This window comes from Dermacentor albipictus, chromosome 4 (genome assembly GCF_038994185.2).
Source record: "Dermacentor albipictus isolate Rhodes 1998 colony chromosome 4, USDA_Dalb.pri_finalv2, whole genome shotgun sequence".
Lineage (NCBI taxonomy): Eukaryota > Metazoa > Arthropoda > Arachnida > Ixodida > Ixodidae > Dermacentor > Dermacentor albipictus.
Window position 1 is genome coordinate 55,558,212 of NC_091824.1, and position 17,811 is coordinate 55,576,022.

A 17,811-nucleotide genomic window follows, 5' to 3' on the forward strand; every position below is an offset into this window, starting at 1 on the left:
CAATCACTTTGATCTGTGTCTAGTACAAAAATATATTCTCCAAGGGAAGATAAGTTCCCTCCATTTTATCTGACTGTACCTGTTTCAGTACACACCATGCAAGAAAAACTTTTTTTTTTTACGCTTACTGTGGAGCAATTTAGATCCACCAAAATAACTCAGTGCCTATGGACTTGCGTTGGTGAACACAAGGTCATGGATGACGACATTTTGATGCGCATGAACTGTGCATTCACTATCTTAGTGTAACTACAGTTGGTAATTGTAGAGTTTGTAACATTTTTGACTAAACAGTGTCTCAGCTACAAATTCCAAATGCAGGTAATTCTTTTTTGTGCATAATTCCCTCCTTTGACCACAGCTCTTCACATGTTCCTGGTGAGTGCGATTCTGACAGCAAGTGCAAGTCTCGCTACTGCTTTTGGTCAGTGCGGTGCCGGTTGGCGTTCGCACATGCCAAAGGTGCTCGGCAGTGGCTAGCTAATTGTTGGAGACCAAATGCAGTTATCACCACCGGATACAATGGTTCTAGCCTCTAAGGCATTTATCGAACACATTCTGGCATATTCCATCGTGGGTCTGATAAGTGTATTATAGTCCAGAAACATTGCATCCAGTGGTGCGAACTGCACTTGGAATTGGCACCTCAGAACCACGAGTAACAGTGACTCGCCTTGCTTAGTTAGTAATACTGTTAACTCTACTGTTAGCAACTGCAAGTAATACCAGGGTAGTGAAGGCTGTGCAAACTAAATGGTACATACTTACAATGACCTTCTTTAAGAGTATAGTGGAGGGCTTTAAATCAGCTTCGACCATCTGTCTTTGTTTCTTTGGGATGCTAAACCTCGAACGGAGTCAGTTATTCAGGAAGTGAGTTCAACATTAAGAAGGTTGATTTTATTCACAGTAAAAACTAGCATCTGCTTCTTTTCTTTGCCATCTTTGCAGACGAACAAAAAGCACCCAGATTTTGACACAGTGAGGGGCTCAGTGCTCCAGAAGGTGACCCTGGACATCTCCGAACTGATGCTGATTATGCATGAAGAATCCATCTGCGCCCTGGTGACATTGTACACTCACTTGAATGACGAGCTTGGCAGTCTCGACAAGGAGCCCAAGGTTTCGGAGACCCAAATTCAAGCCACCACTGCAGCGAAACCACTCGGCAGCAAGCCTCCTTCACGTAGGGGCAAATCCTCATTTTAATGGTTGATAATACGGGGGACTTACCTTGGGGGTGAAGGGAGATGTGCCATCTGGATTCACATGATGGACACAATTGCTGATTAATTGTACAGACAGAGTATGACAAAGCTCAGCCCCACTAACTACGGCAAGCAGATAGTTAGTGGGACCCTTTTGTGTGTCATAATTTGGCGTTGGAGAGCTAGAATAAGTTTTCACTGAATCAGTGATTTCGCCCATCTTGTGAATCTACCTTTAGGACGAGCTCCTGGGGTGAGTCAATAAGGCAGTGTTTTTTTTTTTTTTTTTCAGGTCTAGAACTTCATATGGCATGTATAGGCAACTTGCCTCAATTTCTTAATTACACTGAGGCACCTAGACCTTGCAGTAAAAAGTTTGTGAAGTGTTTTGGCAAATTATTGTTCATAACTACTCCTCAGCCGCCATCTAATGTCCACCATCCCTGATGCCATTACTTCAAATGAAACATCTCTCCATTTTGGAAAACAGCCTGTTTTCTCTGATATAGGCTATATAAGGCATGTAGAGTTCTTATAGTAGAATTTCGTTAGTTCGAACTCTAAGGGGATCAAAAATTTATTCGCATGAAACGATGTTAATAAGGAGAGTCCCTATAAATATAGTGCCTCATCAATTGTGGGTCTTGTGTGCAAAACCAAAACCATCGCTGGGCTTGAAAGAGTATTCTTTTCTCTGTCAGCACACAACGACGTGTATAAAGTAGAAGTGCAGTAAGATGGTGCCTCGGATGCCGTTTGCTGTGGATGCAAAGGAAACCGTGCGATAGTAAACCGACAAGGATAGTGGTTTGATGCACACCGTCGTCCCACTTGCCCAGTGTTGAAGATGATGTGATCGAGCGTGTGGTAATGTGATCAGTCACGCACTAGAAGGGGACGGGGGATAGGGAACGGGCATAGGTGAGGGCACGATAACATGATCAAGCACGTGCTGGGGGCTCCTGTTGCCAGATAGGAAAGGGGGCGCACACTGCTTGCCTCCAGTTCCATCTCGCCTATCTGTGTGTTGTCATCTTTACAGCATGTGACATTACGGCAGCTAGCAATGCATCGAGCCTTCGCCTTTGGCTCAAGTTTGTGCAAAATGCGATGCATCAGAATGAGAGATCTTGTTCAAAGTAACTGTTGCATGGTTTTAGTTGTTCGAATTAGTGGGAGTTTTGCTTTATTCAAACATGTAGGACTTTGCCGGGACCAACAGAGCAGTTTGATTTGTCCGTGAATTCGAATTGAGATTTCAAATGATCGGGATTTCACTGCATAAGGGTCGTTTGGGTTTGACTATTGTGTAAAGGAATTCATGTACAGAACTGCATTTTCATAGTGTTGTTGCAATGCAGTGCATCCGTCCACCAGTCACTTACAGTTTCAAGACAGGTGCACAATAGCAAGTCAAGGTTTTCTTCAGCTTCTGTAGTATCTTCTGTAGTCATGCTTCCTGTAATGAAAGTAATATATACCTCCTATTAAGAATTTGCTTCACATTAACACTTTCAGGCAGCAGAAGATCAACTAATGTGGTTGTGAGCATGGATTTGTTTGCTTCTTTGACTGGTTTTGCTCTGGAGATCTGCAACAAGAACAGGACCATCTGTGACATTCTCGTGCGAGGTAAGTGTTACTATGTATGGTGTAGTGATATGTGGGCACCCTGTCAGAGAGCGAGGGGGCACACTGTTGCTTGCAGGCTTAGGCAAACGCACACTTTGCATGAGAATGAACAATGGACAGGCATAGTGCAGGGGCCAGTTAGCACAGGCGCAACTGTAGTTATGAGTAGTGCCTGTCCTGTGTCTATGCCTGTCATCCTTGTGAAAAATGTGCACTTGTTTAAATCTGCAAGTGGGAACCACTTATTCAGCGACACTCACTGTTGCTGCCAGCATGGGATTGGCTTTTCAGTGTAGCCGAACATTAGTATAATGAGGCCACGTTCAACACCAAAATAACTTTTGTTTTACATCCTGGCATTAACAAAAAGAAAAAAAAAAGAAAATTGATTGGGTGTGTGATGGAAGCGCAATCGTGATTCATTTGACATGCCAGCAAGAATCTCTTAGTAACTTTGATAACTTGCCAGTAGCTTGCCATGCTGAATAGTGGCACTCGAATGATGCTAAGTTATGAACACATTTTTTGCACCATCTGTGTCAGTGTGACTGTGCAACTGGTGTAACACGTTGACTTGCACGGCTGCAAGCTAGCCAAGCCAAGCTGCTTGCCAACTCGTGCACGTGCTTCTAAATTATACCGTTTGTAGTTGCTCTTGCTTAGCATTTGAAATTTTGTTACCAAGCACACATTTTGAACTGCAAGCAATGAAATACTCTTTGCTGTAACCAATATTGCCTCAAATCTTGTATTTTCTTGGTCTGGTTCTAATAGTATAAGTCTTGCTAAAATAAAGCATGGACAACCAACTTGTAGATTTTCTTCATTACGTCCAGTAGTTTGTTGTAACCATGTTTGTTATACTCAGGTTCGCTTTAGTTAAAAATATTTTAATAAGAAAGTCCTTCTTGTGTTCTAGGCATGGAGTATGGCATGACGTGGTATCCGACTAAACTCGTCACAAGGCTAAACCTGAAGACGGTTGGCATTGGTGACCCCACACCTGGAACCCTTCATAAGAACGTAAGGGAATCGATTTTGCGTTTTGTGAATGCTCAACTGCAAGCAATAAAGAACCTGGAAAGGGACCTCGGCATCACAGTAGAAGGCTTGGACTGAGAAGCACTTCTACAAAGGGGTGCAAAATGAAATAAAAGAGCATCCTTCTTTTGGCTCTTGTCGTCACTTTGTTGTTTAGCTCATTTCTTTCGTGTCTCATTCCATTATTACCCTGGAGCAGTATTCTTGGTCAATCAATTTCGGGGATATTGAGATTTCGCACCTCTCGACATCAGATGTGTTGACTGTGTACAGGTGACAGCAATCCTCGCACAGTGAGGAGCACACTGTGTTGACACATTGCTAGAAATGCTGCTGCCTGTATGCGCCGACACTTTCGGTGTAGAGTCGGGCAAATCCTCACAAAAGTGATCATGTTCACGAAAGCGATCAACCAAGAATGTGGCCTCTGGGTCTCAGTGTGAAGTTTCACTAACTAGCCCTACTCTAGATGATGCTATATTTAGCTCCTTTTATTTATGTTGAGCACTGTTGTGTTTGCCTCAGAACTTCAGAAAGCTTTGTTATTGCTTTCCTTTTAATTGTATAGGATGTTTTTTTGTGCTCTTGTATGCCCTGCGTTTTCTTGCATCATTACCAGAAAAGAGTGATAATTAATGAGTGTATGTTGCTTGATACGTTGAGTTTACCACTAGTATAACTTGGGCAGGTGTCCAATAAAGTTCCATCATGTCTGCAGCAACCATAAAAGAAAAGATGCACTTACGGTTACTGTTCCCCGTGTTTAGCAGCAGCATATATTCTCTGTTCTCCTGTGCAGGATACAGGGTATGTGTACCATACATACAAATTGATTTCAGTTGGGACCCTGTCTCATCTGTTCAGGAGTGCAGTGAATGCATGCAGATTGATTCCATACATGCACACTACTCCACAAAAGTATGGAACTTCGAACTTGTGACCAGTCATATATAAAGAAGCCCCATGGTATTAAATAAGATGTGGAATTATTTTTTGAGTGGTTAATCTGTTTTTGTCACTTTTACATAAAGACGTTCCTGTAATTCACTGATGACACTAAGTACCTCTAATTCTTCAAAAAGTAGATAAGTTCATGTTTCACATATACTAATATATATATTTTTTTCTGAGTTCGTTTTACTTATAATACAGTAGCTTGGTTTGTTGAAGTACAACTTGGGTGTTCAGGTGCTTTGTTTCCTGGTATGGTTCATTATGACTGTGAGCTAAGGTTTAACATAACCTCTATGGGATTAATTGTTCTTATTGCAGATACTTGCTGTGCCTGGAGATGAAGTCGTTGCTTTTGAAATAACCACTTATGAGGAATGCGGAGCCCTGGGCTATGTGGAAATGGATCGAGTGGACATCGATATCAGAGGGAGGCTGGGCCAGCTCCATTTCGTGTTGCTCTACCGTTTCTACTTGGACATTTATGTGAGTACCCGAGACCGGTCCAATATACCATACCATCATTAGCAATTTGCCAAGTACTAATAATTATGGGCTGTTTCTTGTCATGATGTAAGTGTTAAGAATAAAAGAAAGTGGTGTTAACTGGAGGACAGACGTAATGCTGTTTTAGTTTCACATGTGGGGGACTTAGTGATGCAAGAACGAGAACATTTATGTGCACTGCACACAGAGTTGATCATTTTCTAGCTGAGATTAAGAAGTGGAATTGTGCAGGTTATGTAATGTGTAGATAGGCTCTTGTTTGTTAAAGTAGCAGAATGAGCGTAATTGAAGAAAAATGCAACAAAGAATTAGGTCCAGTGATAGATTAGGAAGGTGAAAAATTCCAACTAGCCTCAACTGAAGTTTTAGATTAGGAAATATACAGGTGTAGGTTTAGTAAGGTTGACGTAGGAAGGGGTAAATGGAGCTTAGAGCAACAGAACCTGGCAAAGTTTGTGTTGTCTCGTTCTTATGTTTGTGTTTTGCATGCCTGTCTTTCTGCATCATGGGTAATAGATTTCTGTAAGCAGCCTTCATCTGGCAGTGGACTTACTATCTATGGTAGTGATGGTAATGATTTATTGAGGTGTCATTTATAAGTACATCAGAAGTTGGTGCATAGTAAGGTTAAGATGGTCCCAGCAGGGGGGGAAAAAAAAGTTTTTTTTTCATAACATTCACAGCAGTGATCTGTGAGATTGTTTTTCACATTAAAAGCTTAGTTGTAAGTCCAGTTTTATCCCGTCATCCTTCTTTTCCTTTTGCTTGCTTTTTTTCCATCTGCTGGAACCATGGGCGCCGAATTTTCAATATGCTGGGGACTGCTGGGGGCCAGTTAGCACCCCCTTCTTCTTCATTTGTACCCCCCTCCCCCGGACGTGCTCCTTGGCAAGAGATATACCCAGGTGGAGAGGCAATATATGTAAACATCAGTTTTATTTGTTTCTAAAGTCAAGCGAGTATGCTAAAAAGTATGACCGCATGATTCTTAAGATACCAAATAAATAAATGAAACAAGAAACTGAAAGACACATTAACTTTTCATAGACAAACATAACGCCATTAGTCAAAGTGAGAGAAACACTGGCCAGCATGAACATTTTCTCGGCAAGCTAACAATTCATATACAGCTGGCTCTCATTACAATTGACCCTGATAATCCAACAAAAACATTCAGTTTATCCGAAGCCCGTAATATCCTAAAGACCTCACTTCCAAAACTTCCGTTACAGTGTCTAACAAATTTTTTGCAGAGAATGAGTGAGGAATGTCCAAAGTAAAAAACAAACGGAAAGAGTCGCAGTTTCGCCCAAAAGGCGAAGCATAGATTGTGATAGCAAATCACTGTATTTACTCGATTCGAACGCGCCCTCGATTGTAATGCGCATCTGTGTTCCCTGACCTAAAAAATTGAAAAAACAAACGCCTTGATTTAATGCACATGCATTTGCTGTGACCCAGAAAAAAGAAAAGTCCTTTACATTACTGCGCACCTCATTCGTTAAAGAAATACATCTTTCTCTCGTTTGGAAAAAGGATTTACTCCCAATGCACTAAAGTTGCGATAAATAAAAAAAAGTTGCTGTTTCGCCCAAAAGGCGAAGCATCGATTGCGATAGCAAATTAGTAGACAGCTATACGAAAAGTAAGGATAGTAGTTGTATCGGCCATATAAACTTTTAAACATTTGCTTACCAACTAAATTAACAAGCGTGGTTAACAAGGCAAATATGAACACGTCTCACTCAATGACCGCAGAAACTGTTTATCAAAACACTGGAGTGTTTAACAGTTTAAAACACGTTAAAACACAGTTTAACGCGAACTACTCTATGCGAACACAGATAGAACACGATGAGAACACAATGAGAACACAGATAGGGGCCGCACGGCTGCGCCGTGAGCAGCAGCCGCCGAAGTATACCTCTCCTGTTTGCGCCGGTCCCGCACACAAGTTTCAGGAACTACGAAATCCAGGATGCAGCCCGACTTCCACCCATTTCCGGTATGATCCCTTTCCTTTTAATTGCGACATCGTAATGAACTCGGTTTGTCTTTGCATTCAGCACTTCCATACTGAGAGAGCAAATGCAGAAAACGAGAAAATGGACAGTCGACTAACCTAAGCATGCGTACAAGGTGACCATTTTGAAATGCCGATGGCGGTACGGTAACACAGATTTAGGGTCGTACTTGATTCTAATGCGCATGGAATTTTCGGACCTGTTTTGTCTGAAAGAAAGTGCACGTTAGATTCAAGTAGATACGGTAAGCAAGATAAGCGTGGCAGCAGCAGAGCGAATTGACCTTTGTGCTGTCTCTCACTTCAACACGAACTAAACGTCGAAAGCACAGCGCATACGACGCTGCCAGCACTGGGCGCACTTTGACGACATCGCAAATCGCTCTGAAGATGAGGCCCGCATGAGTGCACACTTTGTTCACATTGCAGATAGCTTTCAATATACGGTGCCCGCACGGACATGCACTTTGTCCACATCGTAGATCGCTTTCGAAATACGGTGGCCGCACTGTAAGCAGCAGCCACCGTAGTTCTGAACCCCTCTCTCTCTCTCTCTCTCTCTCACAGAAGGTGGCGCATTCTTGCCCCACCTTCCTCCCTCGCGTGCGTGATATTGAGCCACGATCGTCGGCTGACCCTCGCAAGTTAGTTATAAGCCAGTGCTGTTACAGCAAAAGTATGTTTCATATGCCTGATTTTGAAAAAAATTGCCTCTAATTTTGTCTGCTGTAGCCGATAGTCTGTTGTAGCACAGTCTATTAAAAGTGAACTTCGTTGCATTAATAAAATAGGTAGAACAAACTAAGGCTGAAATATCGTCCGTTATATCCAAAAGTCTGTTGTACGTGGGTCCGTTGTAATGAGCGTAGACTGTACTACAACTTCATTACAAACCCTTATATGTAAGAACCACTGGACAGTATAAATGTTTCCACAATGAACTAACCTTCAAAAATTAAAAAGACATTTTAAATTCTTCGTGTCTAAGAAACACTGGGCAGTACAAACATTTTCACAATAAGCTAACAATATAAAATCTAAAGAAAGATCATAAACTCATCGCCTTTCAGAAATGTAAACAAACTACCAAACTTGGTACAAAACAGAATGACAAGAACAATACTCAAAGGGCAGAGGTTGTAATGGGGTCATTCTGTGCGAAACGTCCAAGATTCAAAAGTGACCATCATTGATTTTCTTGAAAAAAAATTGGCTACATTGCTATTGTGTGAATAAGGCTTCACTAAAGTATTTTCATTGAAAAAAAAATTTTTTGATCACGTGAGCACTTTATGAAATTTTCGCAAAGGGGCAAGAGTTGGTTGGAGGTACATTTCTTCTATTCAGGTCTGAAACTAGGTGCGATAAAAAAATTTATTTTAGAGCATTGCATTGGCATCCTTCTTTCATAAGACGTCATAATCGAATGCATTTTCGAATTTTCCGTGTTTATTTGGCTCATTAAAAAAGCAATAAAAGTTGCGTTTACAGAAATATTTTGCATAAACTGCATTTTCTTTTCAGCTGCCGCAATTTTTCTCCTTTTTTGCCTATTACTACAGTGTCTGCTAAGAATAATCTGAAATTATTAATAATATATCTTTGAGAGAAATACCTCCAAAGCTGGCAAGGTCACTGGGAGAGGAGGGCCTGGGCCATGCTCTGAGATGCGCTCATGGGCGCACAGGCCTTTGAGTTTGCTCAAGAAAAGTCTCATCTTTCTCTTTCTCCGGCCGCTGCACCGAAAACGTGCAGCGTTACCTTAGCGGCTTTACAGATCGCTTCCAGTGACAACGTTGGCATACCTTTGAATGAGCAGAGCAGGAGTGACGTCGATCATTCATGGAATATGCAGCTGTCGCTTGTCAAGTTCACATTGGCCACATTGGTTCCAGATGTTAGTGATACTTTTGATTTTTTGTCCTGCGGTGGTTTCAATTATGACAGTTGACGGCAGAAGAAGAACAGGCGCGGCAACTGCTGCGTAACAGGCTGCCATGCCACAATGGCAAAGGAGACCCAGCTGAGAAATGATGGCTTCCCATAGAGACCATAGGAAAAACCCACTGGAATGTATTGATGATATGCTGTTCGAGCACTCATCACAGACCGGTTGGTCCCCATTTCTTGAGGTGGCTGTGGGTTAGGTGTGTGTGGCCAATTCTCGGACGGCACAAAACCACCCCGTAGAACCGTTCCCAGTGTCTGGCACTCCACTATTTGCTAAAGATGAGTTTATTGCCGTAGAGTTCATTATGGAGCCCAGTCTCATTCATTTTGCGATAAACATTTTATTTATATTTGCAAGGATGATGTATAGTCCCTGCTGTGCTTATATTTAAAGGTAAGTTCATAGTTGATGTTTTGAGTAAAAAGTTGATTTGGGTGTTTGGGAAGGGTTCGAAGTCTTAGAAGAGAATGTGCATGAAAGAAACACCTGCACTTACCAAGTGGCTGTTCATTTGATTCCACGCAGAGACTTGGAAACAGTAGACATTCGGAGTGCTGCTGTTGCCAGTCAGAATCCCTGATGGGGAACTGGATTGAAAGCTCTTGGTGCTATCCGCCTTTGTTGGTGCGAAACAAATCTATGTAACTACAGCAATTTAATGCTGTGCTGTTCTTTCAACTTTTACGCAACTGTAGTTCTTCAGTTAATTTGTCCAAAACCTTAGAAAAGAAGACATGATACCCCCGACCCCATTCGCTAATCTCTGGGCAGAGGGCAATGGCACTTTGGTGCCTACAGCTGGAACCATCGTAACCTTACCTCCAATGAGTGTCGTAGCTGCAGCATAATTTGTTTGATGATTCGTGGTGCGCTCTTTAACAGACAATCGTCACCAGGCTTTTTCAGATACACTATAATGGGCACCTTTTCCGCTTCTTGCAGAACTTTGTAAACAGGTTCCAGGCTGCCAAAGCAAAGATAATGGAGGCCACGGCCAGCATGGCCGAGGCTGCACGTGCCACCGTGCAGACTGCCTACAAGCAAGCGTACAAGATGGCTATGGATATCCGCATTGAGGCACCCATCATCTGCCTGCCGCAAAACTGCAAGTCGCGCAACATCTTGGTCATGGACTTTGGAGTGCTGCACGTGCACAACAAGTTCAAGCTGGATGAGAATAGCACACCTGAATTGCCCTGCCTTCTGGAGGAGATGGTGGTGGCATTCGACAACCTCAAGCTCTCGCGGTGAGGGGACAGCAAAGAGAAATAATGGCTTGAGCTTGTTAGTAAATTACGCTTCTGCAGTCTTAAGAAACCCACTCCAATCATGAGAAAAGGCTTGGCAAGCCAGAAAATAGGTGAAAGCCAAAGACAGGTGGCGATGCCACCTTGAAGTTCCCGCAATAGCTTGCCGTGTCATCATGGATTCTGAAGGCACCTGCTCCGGCCTAGTTTAATTTGTTAGTGGTAAAGATAGACTACATTTTGTTCTAGTAGGAGCCAAATACGGACCTTAGCCATGATGGCCCTAACATGCAAAGATATTTTAAAATTGGTGACGTCACATTGACGTGCCAGTGTTGGGGTTTCAATGTGAAATGCAAGAAATGAAATTATGCAGCCTGAGTGTGTTTATAAAAGTCCACTCTTTCTTCTTCACAGATTCTGCATGAAACTTTCGAATTCGCAAGATGATGATGAGTATCCCCTGCTCCTTCCAGTATCATTCAAGTTGCTTGTTGTAAGAAACATGAACTTTGAGACCCACCCTGAAGTTCCAGAAATGAAGAATGAGGGTGTGCTACCAAAGATTGAGGTGGGGTTCTTTATTTCTTTTTTTTCGGTATACAGTCAAACTTGTTTATAATGAACTTGATAGTTCCATGAAAATTGGTCGTTATATCAGTAGTTCATTATATATGAACTCACCCATAAAAATGCTAAAAAATTAACCTCGCTGAAGCTGGCGTCAGCAATTACGATTTGTCAGCACTTATGTCGGGAAACCAGATTTTCAGTGGCATTTTTGTTCTCACTGCAAACTTCCATTGGAAACGTCCATCTAAAGAACGAAATCCGTTGTCGTGCAGGTCTTTCAAAAGGGCACCTTGTTCCGATCACCTGTCATTTTGAAACTGCAAGCATAGCCGCCATTTTTTTATTCAAGAGCTTGTGATATATTTTACTACCAGTGCGGCATGACTATATTCTGCACACGAGAGTGAAGCATTCTAGGTGGCTGGAAGCCTGATCGTTGGAAGTTACTACGACATGCTGCCATTCTGCGAACGTCTCCGACATTATGGTCTTGGCATTACAGCTGCCTGTCCGCCATACAAAAGCTGTGAAGTTACATTATCTATGTCACTTCAGGCAAAAAAAAAGTAAAAATGCTATGTTCTAAAAGTATAACGTCACCACGAACCATTATCGCCAATTGGCAACGCGTAAATGAAGCAGCACCAAACTGTGATCTGATAACAGCATAGTAACTGCCAATCCTTTTAAACATTGCGTGGTAGCAGTGCGTGGTACAGTGTTCTCACCAACTTGGGCCGCGTAGGGCCGCTTCAAGAGGTGTGCTTGAGCAGCCATTGTTCCCATGGTGGAGACATAGATGGTCGTTCTAAATAATTGAAATGGGCATAATGCACGTGGTGCAGCACGGACAATTGCGCAAAAACAAGAGCGACGCCATCGTGGCCTGTAATATCGCACCAGTGTATGCACCATGCCACATTCTTTATGCTGTATGCCTCCTCCCTGAGAGCGTGCCTTGAAAGTGTGTGACCACGCGTGACCGTCTCTGCGGCTTCTGAAATCCACGTGCGGTGGTTGCTCGCTCATGTCGAAGGTCGTGTCATTGTCGCAGTTGAACTGGAGCGGGGCATGCGCTGCCATACGGCTCGGGGGATGTATTCTGGGAAGATCCCTTTCGGGGGAAGATCCCTTTCGGGGGAAGATCCCCTCGGGGGATGTATTCTGGGAAGATACTATTGCCTTCGCGTGACGTAGTTCTCAACCAGCAAATCAGCGCGTGCCTGATGGCTGAGGCGATAGTATCGCCGAAAGTGATCGTCCCAGAATGCGTCCCCAGTTTGGACGCTTCTATGCTTTGGTACTTCAAGCGTGCTCTCTTGTTTTCTATAATCAGGTTCGAAGCGTTCGTTATAACAGTATGGCGAAGAAATGTTTGTTATAGCTGGAAGCAGTTTCAATAAGCAGGGTTGAAAAATCGTAAATGCCCTGAAACGTGGTCGTTATAAGCAATAGATCATTATATATTGGATCGTTATAAGTGGTTTTGACTGTGTGTGTATATATATATACAATCGAACCGCGATATATCGAACAGTGTGGTGATAGCGAATTAGTTTGATATAGCCAGAATTCGATATATAAAATCATGTAAGAGACGCGTCAAGAACTTCTGCAGATTAATCAATGAACCAAGGGCGCAGTAAATACTCACTTGAAGCTTTACACAAAGTATTTATTTATATGGCTGAAAATCTACAGCAGTGTAGCCTGCTTCTTATTGGAAGCTGCATGCTTAAACACAAAGTCCTCAACATACTCTAAACTATCCACAAGCGATAGGCCAGTGCCCTCTATTGCACCATAGTAGCGGCATAGAACGGCCAAAGCAGCTACAGCTTCAGTTGAAGTTGGAAGCAGGACAACATCGGCGCTTATGGGATCAACCTAGGCGGCGTCTTCGTTTGGCTACTACTTCTGCTGCGATCTCCACGTCCGTCAATTAGAGCATGTTGAAGCACTGTCAATAACAAAGTATTAAGTTGCGTTTGCCAAGGTGTCTATGAATGAGCCCAGTGAACGTGCGCTGTCGCGTGTCTTTGTGGGTGCACACCGCCAGTCGTCGCGAGGCACAGCAGGTGCAGAGCACGGCACCGAGGAGTCAGTGCAGCAAACGCAATGCGTCGTTGACGTTGTCTAACTAGCCAAGCCGCTATGTGCATACGCTGCTACATTCAAGTGGTGCCCTCGGCGGGATCACTTTGTGCAGCTATAGTGCCCAGCACTCGGGAACGCCCATCGTGCCACCGCTATGTTTGAAGATGTTGCAGGAAAGCTCCTCGCCTGTCAACAGAACGCACGTGGTCTGGGGTGGCGGAGTTCGATATATCCATTTTATGTCTGACCACGTTCGAAATAAACAATTAAGAATGCATGCGATTTTCTAGGGGATATAGAAAGTGTTCAATATACGCAATAGTTCTATATATCCGTGTTCGATATATTGAGGTTTGACTGTGTATATATATATATATATATATATATATATATATATATGTGTGTGTGTGTGATTTGCATGAAGAAATGAAACTGAGTGCCATTCCTTCTCGGAGCTTATTTTATCCTTCTTCTTTGTCGTCCCCCATTCACTGTTCCTTCATCTGTAAGCACGATTCCGCCTCCTTACACTCGGCCACACTGTGAATACACAGAAGAAGGCGCACCATGGTCACTTGTTTTGAGTTGTGACACGTGCACGACGAAACTGGTAGTTCTCGTCTCATCTAGGCTTAATGTACAAAACCGGCAGACTTGCCACATGTTCTCTGCGAGGGGGTTGGCTGCGACAAAGGCCCCCTCGAAGTTATCACAAAGCTTTCGGTTAGGGCATTGAGCACATTGCTCAAACTGTGCTCCATCATTGCACGCCCATGGAGGTCGAAAGTGTTGGTGATCTCGTTGTGTATGACCTCTGTTTTTCTTCCACGTTTCATCATTCCGGAAGCAATGAGACCGTACTCTAGAATCTGAAACTTGGCTCAGGTTGTCTGAAAGCAGTTTTAAGTTGTTGCTCTTGGTAGGATGCTGTACAAAGTATTGGCTCTGTCCCGACCCGTTGTTTTCACGACTGACACATGTCACAATGGGCAACGTAGTAACGGATGTCACTTTGCGTTTTCGGCCACCAAAATCTCTGCTATATCTTAGAGTGTGGCTCACCAACTGATGTATCCCCCATGTTGAATCGCGTGGGTGCTGTTTAAAATGCAGGAGCCCCAAGAACGAGGGATTACGATAAGACAACTTTCCTCTTGTTTGTTCTTGCTCCAGTAGTGACGGAACAAAATCTGCGACTTAGACTGCTTGCCTTCTTCGTCAAGGTGTGCAAGAAATAACAGCAAGTCCATGTGTTCTCATTGCGCCTTGGACACGCTTTCTTTAGACAATATGTTTCATGACCCGCTGTTTTGCAACATGAGGCCATCAATTGAGTCCTGTGGCATAGTTTTGGCATTATGGTTGACATATTCAATGTGATGGCAGTTCAAATGCTCACCAAAAGCTTCGGCGGCATTGCTGACATCTTCAGGGTGGAGGCAGTTAGAATGCTTACTTTTCGGACTCTTAGTTTAGGCAGCACTAAAGTCGGGACGGTTAAGTTGGATAAGCCGCTTTCAAATGGCGATCATGACATCATCGTGGAGGAAATAACCGTTCCCCAAGATGACGTCAGCAGGAAGGTTCTCGAAGACTGGCACAACAGGGATGAACCCACTGCCAGCATGCCTGTATCGTTAAGAATAAGATGCTGACTGGTAGAGAACCCTGTCTCCGATAGAGTGCGATTCGGGCTGTGTCCAAGATTGAAGTGTGGATGGTGCATGATGACGAAGTATTATTGCAGACCGTTCAGCACCTGTATCCACTAGAGCAGAAAGGTCGCCAATTCCAGTGATATGAATTTGTAGCAAGGGAAACGAGTGTGTTCTGATTTATTGAGAATACTTGCCGTCCATGTACACGTACATCTCGATATAACAAAGTCGAACTGGTACAAAATTTTGTTTGTTATAAGCTTTAGTTCGTTATAGCCACCGACTAATCATTTGAGACTAATTTATTGCACACGAGCGTGCACTTACTACAGGTATGCCCACGCCGAGGTATCAGCTCCCATCGTGGCCGAGTGGCTGCATCCACGGCAAGTGCTAATTGTCCTTACCGATATTGCACACAGGGAGAAACTGGAATCAAACACATAAGAACTGATTTTATTACCTTCCGTGTCGATGGCGCGAACCTTGGATGTTGACGGCGCAAAATAATCGGTTATGCTTCGCTGCTGTGTCTTCCTTAACTGAAGGACGGCCTTCTCGGCAGCAGCAGCTATCTCAAGCCCATCTGCACCGTCTTCGGAGTCGCCGTAGTAGCGGCGCAGCAGGTCCACCGGGTCCAGCGCCTGGGACGATGTCGATATGTTGTAAGCACAGGGTGGAGTGTCGTTGTCCCCTGCGGCACCTTCATCGTCACTTCCTCCATGCTCCCGGGTAGCAAGCACAAATTTGTCGTCTGTCAGCTTCTCCGTTGCCAGAACGTCGGCATCCACACTCACGTAGTGGCAGAAGGTTTCACCTTCACACACGACACTGGCATTCATTTCTCTGTCGTGAAACTGGCGACATGGCAAAAAAAGCACCGACGGACAGCGTATGGAACAATGCAAACAAAGACACGCGGCACACGGCTGGCAGTGTACACTGCACGCAATGGACAGAGTGGCTTGGCTGCTTGGCCAGCTTGGCTTGGCTGAGCATTGCCGGATGATCAGGAGCCGCTGTGGAAGATTTGAACTGCCGCATCGGAGGGCCACAACGCGTCGCGCAATTTAAGAAATCTAGATGTTGTATACAAAGTGACTTGTTAGATGCGATTTTGGAATGAAGATTTTTCGTTAAATCCGTTGATCAATGAATTTTTTTCCGCTAAAACGAAATTTTAAACACATGGGTTTTTATGGGGACTTTCAAGGGAAATTGCAATTCTTTCAAAATGTCCATTATTTCATTATAAGCCGTTTCGCTATAGCGAGATTTAAGTGTAGCTACAAAAGTGACTGTCGCAGTAGGAGCTGGCGAGTAATCACGGGGCATTTGCGATTAATCGACTGTCGGCACAGCGGCAGTCGCACGGCAACTTGCATTGTGCTCTAGCTCTGCGGTTTTGTGGACAAAGGCGTCTGATGTTGCTTCTACAGGATGGGATGCCAAGATGGCAGCACGAGCTGAATCCAGCAATCCATCCACGGCGTATTGCCTAGCAGTTGGAGAGGGCCATGTCAGGTTGCATTCATCTAGGAGTCTCAGTTTGTCCTAAACATATGTAGTTATGTCTTCCTGTGGGACTTGATGTCGAGATTGCATGCATTTGATAAGATCGTCATAGTTAGAAGGCAAACCATCGAAAGCACATACGAGAACTGTACTCCACTCTGGCCACGAACAGTAGGTGTTGCCCTCGTATAAATGCCAGGCTTTGGTGGCAACACGAAGTTGCCATTCTACAACTAGCCTTTGATGCCCTCGGACCAAGCATAACGCTCGCCTAAGGAGTCAATGGTCCACATCCACAGTGCAGGATTGTCCTGAAATTCGTGGAATTCGGGAACTGTTGTCTCCGCAGGGGTTGTGATAGTTGACGACCGACGGCTGAAGGAAAACAGCTGGCCATATCTTGCAGCTGTTTCGACAGCTCAGAGATTGCTTAGGTAATGTCCTCAGTGTTGCCCAACCGAAAGCCGCCGTGAAGAACTGGATGCCGTGCCTTGGCGCTGTGGCGGGTTTCGGTAATGGTAGATGCGAGTAGTGAAGCATTCGTCCACTTGTGAATCTAGCCGAAAAGCCATGGACAACGTCTGCCAGCTGGGCAATAGTGTCCCTCTGGGAATTCATGGCCAGGGTAGCGGGCCCTACTTGTATCTGTGAAATCGTGGTGAGGTTCCTGAAGTCCGAGTGGTTGAGTAGGAAGGCGCTTCCGAAGCTCTGTGCTTGAAGTTGGTTCTCCTTAAACCTGGCTGTTTGGTGACTGCGCCATTGTCATGAAGAAACGAGACGGAGCACCATTCCCTCTCGGAGCTTGTTATACCCTCCTTCCTTGTCATTCCACATTCACTGTTCCTTAATTATGCTGTCATTACCACTCACCAGAAGAGATATACTACCCAGAACATGCAGCTCCATGACATCACATCTGAGACTAGGCAGCACCCATGACTGCTTAGCTGCAGCATGCTAAAAATTCTCTGAGGCAATGTGCTGGAACTTGTCACATTATCTCATATCTGCTAACCACCAGCTGCACATGTTGCTTGTTTCATCATCATCAGCAGCAGCGGCGGCGGCGGCGGCCTATTTATATGTCTGCTCTCTCAGTGATCACCAATTATCCCTTTCTTGTGTTAGCTGATTCCAACACGTGCCTGCAAATTTCCTAATTTCCGGTGGACCATCAGAGTTGTAGAATGTGTGCCAAGGCCTGGATGCTATGCCCGGACGCTGTGGCAGGTCCCTGTGATAGTAGATGCGAGTGGTGAAGCACTCGCCCACTCGAAAATCTGGCCGAGGAGCCAGTTGAGGATATCGGAAACTTTGGTTGGGTTGTCTGCTTACATGCAATATTTAAAGGCTGGTAAGGAGAAAATTAGACAATTTTCACTCCTGCAGCTCCACCAAGATTGCTTCT

General features: G+C 44.2%; 1 protein-coding gene across 2 annotated transcripts in view; it reads left to right on the forward strand.

Moving 5' to 3' along the window:
• Vps13 (vacuolar protein sorting 13C) overlaps positions 1 to 17,811 on the forward strand; it is a 240,439-nt gene that overhangs the window by 89,322 nt on the left and 133,306 nt on the right. For both annotated transcript variants that reach the window (XM_070536982.1, XM_070536983.1), the window contains exons 26-31: positions 952 to 1,186; positions 2,727 to 2,840; positions 3,760 to 3,863; positions 5,154 to 5,318; positions 10,256 to 10,560; positions 10,978 to 11,131. In XM_070536982.1, coding sequence (XP_070393083.1) covers positions 952 to 1,186; positions 2,727 to 2,840; positions 3,760 to 3,863; positions 5,154 to 5,318; positions 10,256 to 10,560; positions 10,978 to 11,131 — 1,077 coding nt within the window. The remainder of the gene's footprint in view (positions 1 to 951; positions 1,187 to 2,726; positions 2,841 to 3,759; positions 3,864 to 5,153; positions 5,319 to 10,255; positions 10,561 to 10,977; positions 11,132 to 17,811) is intronic.